The sequence below is a fragment of the Hetaerina americana genome, unplaced genomic scaffold (assembly GCF_022747635.1).
Source record: "Hetaerina americana unplaced genomic scaffold, ioHetAmer1.1.p SCAF_5, whole genome shotgun sequence".
Classification (NCBI taxonomy): domain Eukaryota; kingdom Metazoa; phylum Arthropoda; class Insecta; order Odonata; family Calopterygidae; genus Hetaerina; species Hetaerina americana.
The window spans coordinates 58,855,438-58,866,023 of NW_027287095.1; the positions used below are offsets into that span (position 1 = coordinate 58,855,438).

General features: G+C 38.9%; 1 protein-coding gene across 1 annotated transcript; it reads left to right on the plus strand.

Moving 5' to 3' along the window:
* Positions 1–2,388: 2,388 nt before the first annotated feature.
* On the plus strand, positions 2,389–10,586 carry LOC139694075 (very long chain fatty acid elongase AAEL008004-like). Its single transcript, XM_071592499.1, has 7 exons — positions 2,389–2,446; positions 4,172–4,362; positions 6,307–6,387; positions 6,480–6,536; positions 6,641–6,746; positions 8,081–8,217; positions 10,299–10,586. Exons 1-7 carry the CDS (start codon positions 2,389–2,391, stop codon positions 10,584–10,586), a joined length of 918 nt encoding a protein of 305 aa, XP_071448600.1.

Below are 10,586 nucleotides of genomic sequence, written 5' to 3' on the forward strand. Positions count from 1 at the left end.
AAAAATTCGATGGCGCTGCAGAAAAAAATTCGAAACCGAGAGAGCGGCACAGGACGTACGGCGTACGACGATCCGCAAATGAGGTGTGCTGACTGCGACCTACCACGTATTGAGAACCGCGCATAGGGGTTAATTTAGAGATTTTTTCAATACGCGACTGTCCGTGACTCATTTTTTACAATTCATTTCATGCATTTCTTATTGTGCAAATGATAGTAAAATAAGGCAATTTTGATCCAACTAAAAGCCTTATAGAAACTAAATTCTTGCTTCAAACAAGTTCCATTTTTGTAGTTCAGATTTGTATAACAGCTGTAACTCAATACTCATTTTCATATATTCTATCTTTTTCCATTAACACAGTATTTCAATTCATTATTTCTCTCGAAATGAAAACAAAAATGCAATGCAAATTTTTTCGTCTCATTCCATACCTGCTAAATGCGTGGATATTTTGCGATTCTTTCGTGAAAAACCAAAGTTCCTTGATGTTTTCCCACTCAGAATGCTAGCTCACTAGGCGTACTCCTACCTACAGGTTACATTCCCTCTAAACATCCTTAATTCGAACTTCTTTGTGTTCTATTCTGAAGACAGAGGTCATCTCCGCGAGCAAGAGCTTACGGAATATTTATGTATATTTGTTTAATAAAAAAATTTATAACTCTGTGGAAGACCGTGAAACATATGCCAGGAGTTATTATTCCCTAATATTAGAATTCCAGAGTTGCGAAACATTCCCCGAGGAAATTCTAGGGAGGAAAATCTATTAATTTTTTCACAAAATATATCCCTAGAAAAAATTTTACGGCCAACTTGGTAGTTAGCTCAACACGATTCGATAAGGAGGAGATAAGGAATTACAACTATTGGAGGGGGATCGGATGGTGCGGTGGCTGGCGTATTGGCTTCCCACCCAGATGGCCCGGGTTTGAATACCGGCAATGTCAGACATTTTTCAGTGGTATTTCGATTCCTACTTGAGGTACTTCGTGGAGGGCACTTTGAGTGAGTACGCCGTCCGTCGGATGGAAAGTTAAACTGCGGACCCCTTGGCGCCTTTCGACAAGAGTAGGCTAATGCCGACGTCGAGTTTCTCTCCACCCTTTATCCTTTCCCATACATCCCTAATGGCGCAAATTTCCTCAGCTGTCGTTCGCCTCCCCTAAAACTAATACTGATACAACTATTCGAACGTATTAAGGAGAAGCTAAAATTCACACTCTTTATTCCCGACAAGTGAAAGCTAAATTTCTAATGAATGAAATTGAATTCGAATATTTGTGCGCCGTTTGGCTACTTTTCGCCAAACGTGTGTCTTCGTCCCACCGAAATTCGCACAGTGCCGAGAGGAGAGAGTGCGAATGGGCCAACGGCGAACGGCCGAAAAAATAAAAGGGAAAGGCTCGCTAAAGCGGAAATGTTAAGAACGCCAATGACGCCCGGTACAGTTGCCCCACCTCACCGCACAAACCGGGCGCCCGCGCTCATATATACCTCGTAGTGGCTCTGGGATGGAAGGAGTGAAAAAAAAGAGAAGAGAAAATAGATATCACCCTGAATCCCGGCACCCTTCCCTATGGATGCCGCGCCTCCGCTCCCCCCCCCCCTATGTCAACGTGACAGATGACTCGGAATCTGGTTTTTGTTGAACAAGTTACGTTCACGCAATTTTCATCGCTCTTTAGTGGAATGTTGCTAACCTCCAACCATTACAGGGGAGCAGTTTTCCTCCTCCTCTTTCTTGCCCTGATGCATTCACCTGCAAGAGAGTTGGGGGACGAGGAGGTGAGGGTATGATCAGGGGGAGAAGGAACGGGAAGAATAAGATTCTCGTTATCGGCGACTCGACTCTCCTCAGATTTATATTGTTCAACCTTCCCTTTTTCGCCTTCCGCGGCGACGACACACTGCCCTCCCTCCTTCTCCTTCCAAAGCCCGACAAGGAAGCGTAGTGGGAACAGCCATCGCACCTCGAGGCTCTACTACCCCACCCTCCGCGCCTTTAAGGTTGTCTCCTTCCCCTCACAAAATGGAAGATTATTATTAATATTACTATTGAGTTTCTCAACAGTTCCCCCTCGTCCCCCAACTTCCTCCCTAGATCTCTTCTATCGTATCCACGATAGTCGCGAGATTTCCCTCCACCCTACCCAACCCCTACTCGAAAGAAGTCGCTCTCCCGCCCACGTCTACCGACCAGAAGACAGCACCTTCCCCTCCGACACCCCTACCTTCCCTTTATATATACCCTCGGTCCACCGCCGAGGGTGTTGGATAGCTTCGTGGTCGTCTTCGGTGTTCGGTGCGTCCACTGTTCTCAGTCGCCCGTTCAGGAAATCGAGAGAGTTTCCATCCTCGAGTCCCCGTGCATCAGCAGCAGCAGCCATGGCTCAAGTGGTTGGGAGTCTCATGTCCGACTATCGGAACACGATGGATCGTGGAGGTAAGGGCCGTGTTTGTGTCTGTGCGTGCGCGTTCTCGGATGTGCGTTAATAGGGATGAAAATATTTCCTCAATCGGATATACTCGTATATTATGGTGGACAGGCATCGCGAATTGTGGGGGTAATCGGAATTTGGTGAAACAAAATCCGCTCATTTGAGCAATTATTCCTTTCAGTTTAATATGGAGTATAGAATTTCTTTTAAATCGCGGTACTGAAAATTTATGTGACAGTTCATGTAATATGCATTGATGGATGGAAAGCAAAATCATCAAAGAAGTCGTAGCCGTGGTGGTGGAAAAGAGGGGAGGGTTTCCGGGAGAGGTCCAAAGGAGACAGCGAAAGTGGACGCAGAATATTTTTAATTGATGATGGATTGCTGAAGACGGTGGTAGAGGGGAGAACATTTCGCAAGTAAAGTACGGGGAGGTAATTTCTACTCGGAATAAAAAAAAGAGGTTTTACGGCATTTTGGGGTATCAGGTTGTGTCTTTTTGAATGGAGCTGAGAGGTGTAGCAATGGTTTGTTCTTACACATTCAAAACCTCCCTTTGACGATAGATTACGAATAGTAAAAATAATTACATGCCGCTAATGGCTGTGAAATGATTTCTTTCCAAAATCAGACTTGAAGGTGAACGGCAATCTTTTTTTTATTATATTTCTAAACTCATTTAAATAACGGCGTAATAAACTGAATAAGTTCCCGATTGTGATTTTTTTACGCTGAATTTTATGACTTAATTTTTTAAGCAAACATATTATTTCCATTATAATGTAGTTATTAACAATTCAAACGGAATGTACACATTGATTTTTTTTAATGCTTCATACGTTTTCTGCAAATATTTTTCGTAACTTTCATACCCGTCAATATTTCGATCAGTGACTTAAGAGTGCAGATAATTTTTTTACGACCACATCTCAATTAGATTATGCAGAATAAATAACCGTATTCAGGATTTTTTGCCTGAACTTGAAAAATAAAATTGCTGAAAGTTTTTCTGAGTGGAAAATTCGTTTTCAGAAATTAATCTTAAATGTATTTGCTTTAATTATTCGCGTGCGACTTGTATAATGCATGCACATGCACTTAATTTATTAAAAAACAAATCGCTTTATCTCCCGAAGCTTAAGTTATCAGGTCTTAATATTTACGATAGTTACAAGGGCGGTTTATAATATCTAAACAGGTATGAGCAGCGTCTGGTTTAGACTCCTACTCACATTGCGCTCTTTGGCAAGCTATCAGTTTGAATATTCTGGACATGTGGATTGCCTAAAAAAGATAAAAGCCTTCCGCCTTAAAAGGGTTGAACTTCTGTTAAACGTGGCACGGGTTCGAACGCAAAAACTTCTTTGGTCCTAATCACTTACCCCTAAGAATCAGGGGGAAATTTAAACAGGGCATAAATTTGACGATCTTAAAATAAGGTTATAACCTCAGGACCCCATAGGTTTCTCCCTTTGAGGATTTTAATTGTCACTTAATATATAAATAATATACAAATAGACATAAAGATAAATATCTCAATATATGGACATTATATGGAAAATCGCTTGAAAACACAAAACTATCGTTTATAGACTAAAGAACGGGGATATTTTTTGAATAATCCAATAATAATACCCTCCTATAAAAATATAGAATTTTATTGCGAATTTCGAGAATATTGTTGGATAAATCTGCATAGTCGCTCAAACGAATCATTCATCTCATTTCAGATCCTCGTGTGGAAGACTGGCCGTTGATGAGTTCACCATTTCCCACTGCAGCCATTTGTCTGTTCTATTTGTACTTTGTCACCCGACTTGGTCCACGACTCATGAAGGATAGGAAAGCTTTTCAACTGAGACCGCTGCTTCTCTTCTACAACGCCTTCCAGGTCTATTTCAGCTGTTGGATGTTCAAAGAGGTAAGTGCAGTGAGAGAATTGTTAAGAAAAGATTGAACGCTAACTGTATTGGGGCGTCATAAGGTCAAAGACTGAAATCGGACCCATTTCTTCGGTGAACTTCGTGTCAGCTCGTTCGCTCGTGTAAGGTGGTCGTCATCCTATCCAAAAGAAATCATGGGCATAGTTTGGGAAGTTTAAGTTAATATGATTTTGCCTGCGTTCAGTTTAAATTTAAATCCAGAAGAAATTAATCTACGTTGGGTCAATCATAGTTGAATATCTTTTAATCAACAGCTCTATTATTTTTAATATTTCATTCATGTCAAAATTTGCATTATCTCTAAGACAAATTGAATTGCATAGGAGCTGACAAACCGCTACTTAATTATACACAGGTTGAGATGCATTGGAACTAACTATTATTCTTATGAGGATATCCTCTCGTCTGACGAATTGATTTTTAACGCGCCAAGTATCGTATTAAATTTTTCCTAATTAAATAAACGCGTACGATAACAATTTGAATGAAAATTAAATTTAAAATTTAATCAAATATTCACTAGAAAATTAAGGTATTAACATTTCAAGTATTACTACCAAAATCTGGTCGTGGGCATTTGTATTCGACAAACAATGCAATAGCGCAAAAACCAATGACAATGCAGAGCAGTTTAATAATATTTTAGTTGACTTCCTATCCATAATAAACTGCTCTTTCAAATGATACTAGTGGACCCAAAAGTTTCACTTTATTCCCATTTTTTTCAAAATTGAAAAAGCTACAGATTTTTTTCCCATCCAATATTCCTCATGATCCTTGGGACTCATTGTTTCAGGGCGAGCGTAGGTGGGTAAAAGTTGAAACGGCATGGTAAAGCGGTTACCACAAGAGTCTCCACTAAGTGTTAATTTCATATAATAAGTGATAATGACAACTCACTCAGTCATTAATGTGGTTTCCTAGGTAAATGCACTGAATTGAGGGCTTGCGTGTTGTTGACGAATGTTGCTTTGTCGTTTTATCGTAGAAGTAAGTCTCTGTGAGATATTCATGAGGTACACTTCATCAATTTCAGGAACTACTACTTTAATCACTTACGATATTTCGCTTAAAGTTGGACTAAAAGACATAGAATGGAGAAAATAAAGATTACACGTAACGATGACTGGATAGTGGATATGGAAAAAAGTCTTTGGCCACTTTAATTTCCCAAAGATAACAGTTCATGTCGTGTTGTCATGTTTGCTTCTGGATTAGATCGCTCCTATTCATAAAATATACGGTAAGAACTATTTTATTGGCCAAAATTTAGGAAATTAGGCATTAGGTAGGAAATACAATTATTTATTTTTCTTCTCTTTTTAATCAATTTGTGGTCTTAATTCTAGTTTTTGTTGAATATTATTTATATAAATAAATATATATGTATATATATATATATATGTGTGTGTATATATATATATATATATATATATACATTCAAACACGAAATCCCGCCAAACGGCGAATAAATACTCATATACTAGTATACAGAAACAGATATAAGGAAAAGGAATAGGAACACATATAAAGGACGAACACAATAAAGGTGGGGAAGGCGGAATCCTATTCCTTTGTTCCTATTCCTTTTCCTTATATCTGTTTCTGTATATATGAGTATATATATGTATATATATATATATATATATATATATATATATATATATATATATATATATATATGAAACGAAATTTCGACCGTACTCTTGTTATCATGCATTAGCGATCCTAAAAAAGGGATTAGTGTTATTTAGAATTGATTCTAAAAATTTACTTGGCAGTTAAAATGGAATTCTACTTCCGTTCTTTAGCCATCGCTTAACCACACGCTCTAGAGCAATGACACGTGCTCAGTGAGATTGAATTTATTTAGAATGACTTACATTGATTAACTTTACTTTAAATTGATATTAACTTTACAGGGATTGATGTCTGGATGGTGGGGCAAGTACAGTCTTAAGTGCCAGCCCGTTGACTACTCGAAGGATCCAGTGGCCATGCGGGTGAGACTAGTTTGTTTTACGAATCGATATACTTTTTACTTATTCCAAATGATGAACTCTTGACTTACCTTAATTTTTTTTCTATTCTTCAGATGGCTAATGCGGTGTGGTGGTTTTACTTTTCTAAGTTCACGGAGTTAAGTGATACGGTAAGGAAGCCTTGCTCATACTGCTCACCCATTCTGATTATCTTTCGACCATGCTATCACGGGGTTAAGGATGGCTATATTAACGTTTCCTTCTTCCATTCCAGATCTTCTTCGTTCTCCGAAAAAAGAACGATCACGTGACCGTGTTGCATCTGATCCATCACGGAGGAATACCGATGGCCTGCTGGTTTGGGACAAAATTCGTTCCAGGTATTTATTAGTGAAAATTTTTGCCCCGTTCCGAGGGAGGTTCTTTCGAAAAAAACTGAAGATGAATGGCTTTTCGTCCCGTTACCAGAGGGTTTACGTGTTCATCCAGACGTTCTTATAATATCGTCTACTATTTTTTATTGAAAAATATCCTTTAGCGAATAAAGAAATAATTAAAATTATTTCCATTCCATCTGGGAAGCATCCTTTCCCTCTTTCGGCTATCTCCCCTTTTGGCTTTGACTTCGAAGTGCCCGTTCAAGGTTATCGTATTCTCCAAGGTCCTTCTGTGTTTCAATCGGGTGCGTATTGCCTTCTCTCTGCTTCTTAAAACTCAAGAAAAAAGAGGACCTAGAAATAAAGTGACAAGGGGGGTTTAAGTCAAATTTTCAGAGATTAAAGGAAATATATTATTCATTTCTATTTGTTTGTAAGTAGATTCATATTTTTCACAGAGAGGTTTATATTTTTGAGAAGAATTTTTTTAGGGATACATAAAGAGAATGGTCGTAATTTGGTTGATCATTCCTTTTATTTTACATGAACAGTGAATACGTAGTTCATCCACGAGTATTGAGCTTCATTGAGATTTTTTTTGGAAAATATTTCCATCCACGGATAATTAGGAATCCCACTTACATGGTCGACGGGAACCGCATTTCGGTACTGTGGATGGACGGTTATGAGCTTTAAGGGGGATTGTTTATAGGAAAAGAGTGGGCATATGTTATTTCCCACACTATGGATAGCCTTTCGTTGGAGTTTATCGACATTTTTTCTTGAGTACGTCGGGTAGATGTTATCATGTTTCTATTGCTAGAAAAATTCCTTTCAGCAGCGTTAAATAAATAATATTTAGCCTAGAGACTGGGGAATCAACATTTGAAAAAAATGTAAAAAGTCTCAAATTCAGGCATTTTCAATTATTGATAATGGTGATAGTTGAGTTCGTTCGTCAAATAAAATTGCAATGCAGCCGTCTTCAAAAATTTCTTGTACCTCTAGTTACATGGCTCCGTGATTGTATTGTACTCAATCATCTTGAGAGAATTCTCTATGAAAAGGAAGAAGGTAGTTTTAATAAGAGATCGCTCAAGTATTTCCGATTCTCGAATGTGTACGTTACTTCTGACGAAAAAATTTATAATGGTCAAAATACGTTAAATATATATCTTTTTAGTAAAAAAATTGCAGGAAAAGCATTTCACTGAAAAATTAGCGAAAGGGGATTTAGAGAAAAGGCTCTGTTCTCTGCTCTGTGCTCCTGGCGATCGCGGTTGCTCGAGTTATATCAGACAGTTTTGATAATTCTTTCGTCTTTTCTTTCTCCGCAGGTGGTCACTCTACACTTTGTGGCATGTTGAACACTTTCGTCCACGCCGTAATGTACAGCTACTACTTCATCTCGGCCCTGAAGCCTAGCTGGAAGGGATACCTCAAGTTCAAGAAGTGGGTCACCCTGCTGCAGCTCGTAAGTATCCGCCGTAGAACAAGTTATTCACCTACTCGATATACGTGCCAATGTCACGTCCAGCGCACACTAATGACCAGTTCAACCCGTTTGTCGACGCCGTTAATCGGATGGATTCTTTTTCTTTCTTTCTTTTTTTTTAATTTCACTTCATGACGTTTCCACCAGTAATGAATGCCGAGGCATTTCCGCGCAGCACGGAGACTGCACGATCCGTTTCGTTCTCAGGGATGAAAATATAAATGAAAAAAGTCTTGAGATCAAACAAGGAAATACGGCTGCCGTTACTCATTCTCGTAATCGTTTCCTTGAATGTCCCAAGATTCTCCTTGACAGAGAGTCAGTTGGTTTTAATTATTTGATTTTCCTACCCAGATCTTCACCTCTATTTCATCTATTGTTTTAAAACACCAGCGGTCAAAGTGACGTCATAACATTCGCGGCATGATAAAAGAAGCTGCAATACATAATTTTAATTTGTAAGTATGTATTGTCCATTTTAAATTTCAATTCTTCCACCTCAAGGACAGTTGGAGCCATCGCTAATTGGTATGACTTATGTGGTCCTTAAAGATTTCAATTTTCGTAAGGCGCTCAAGGCCGTTCGGAAGTGATAGGGAATCTTGACTTCCCGTTGGACTACAGGACTATATTGAAAGGCGACTTATACCCACTCTCTAAACTTATGACGAGCGAACCCGTTAACTTTCACTAAAATCTGCGTTTGCATAACATGCACCAAGCTGTCGCAGGGGCTTGCAGAAACAGACACACGCCACAGATAATGATAGTAGACTATGAAGTGTCTCAATTGATATTTGGATTCATCTGTTTGCGTATCACTTTATTGTCGTGGCCGCAGATAGAGAATTAGAAAAAGAATTCCCGTACCCATTGGTTTGACAGAATATTTCTCTAATTTAGTCATCGTTGTCCTACCTACCGATATGTTGTGGAATTTTGGTTACATCCTCGATGTCCTGTTTGAAATCTGGAAGTAAAGCTTGATATTAAATTAAATTTAGCATTGGGTATTCATGCCTCCAGGCCCCTGGTTATATAGTTATTGAAAATGTGGAATTTGATGCTTAATTTCTCCTTCCTGGCAATGCTTATGTGCTGCAATGAAATATTTCTGTCCGGGCTGTCTTTTTGGTTCACCCTTCGACAAAAATTACCCCTGAGGGTTAACGTGAATTATGCCGTAGCAAGCATAGAGTTTAGAAAGTGATATAAATGGAAGATTCCACATCAGGCAAGGGGTCAGACTCCGAATAAAACGGATCAGTGATTTTGTCTGTCTTTGCACCTCGCTCCCAGTTGGAGTGTCTCTCGCGCCTTTGGCCTGAGCACAAGGGACAGCTGCACTTGGTCACGAGTACGACGAGGGTTGAGTGTGCTGTGCCCTTTGAAAATATTTTGAGCAGAGGTATCCTGTTCTCTCCCTCTACCACTTCTTTAAACAGTAAAAAGAGTTGAACGTTACCGTGCGGCGTTATGAGCCACCTCCGCAATGCTCAATGCAGCTTACTATTTACCCCATGCCAATCAATTAAACGGTACCAATATATTTTTCCGACATCAGTTTCAATCCAGTTCTTCTAGTAACTCCATCACGCTTACTTTCTTTTCGTGACAATTTATTGAAGAATCTAGCTGTTCATTTCTGAAATTTATCTTATTCCTTAAATAACATTTTATCCCATAGACCCCAAATACTTTTCGCACAGCAGTTGGTTGCATGGAATCATGAGAGGTGGATGTAACATCCGGCGTACCTCAAAGAAGTGTGATAGTGCCCCTACTCTTCCTTATATGCATTATTTAAATAAGTTAACACGTTAGATATATCATTATATATATATACTTATATATATACTAATATATATATATATATATATATATATACACTAATATATATATATACTAATATATATATATATATATATATATATATATATATATAAAATGTATTATCTTGTACGACAAAACAGAAATGCAAATATAATGCGATTTAATATTTACGCAACCTCTTTCCTCCCTTTCTCTCTCCCTCCCCCTCCTCGTTTTTTCTTGTGCAGGCCCAATTCGTGCTCATCATTGTTCACGCCCTCCAGCTGTTGGTCGTCGACTGTGATTACCCCCGCGCCTTCGTCTGGTTCATCGCCTTCCACGGGGCTCTCTTCCTCATCCTCTTCTCCAATTTTTACATGAAGACGTACGCCAAGAGGCAAGGAGAAAAAGATCGAAATCTCAAAAAGATCGAGAAAGAGGCGGAGTACAACTCGATCTCTTCCAAGCATTCCTCCAACGGAACCAACGGAACCAACGGAGTTGTGACGAGAAGATTACTTCAGAATGGAAAATAG

Coding starts and splice junctions, on each gene's coding strand:
- LOC139694075 (XM_071592499.1), top strand. CDS start 2,389: ATGGCTCAAGTGGTTGGGAGTCTCATGTCCGACTATCGGAACACGATG. Junction 4,363..6,306: donor GCTGTTGGATGTTCAAAGAG/GTAAGTGCAGTG, acceptor TTAACTTTACAG/GGATTGATGTCTGGATGGTG. Junction 8,218..10,298: donor GGGTCACCCTGCTGCAGCTC/GTAAGTATCCGC, acceptor TTTCTTGTGCAG/GCCCAATTCGTGCTCATCAT.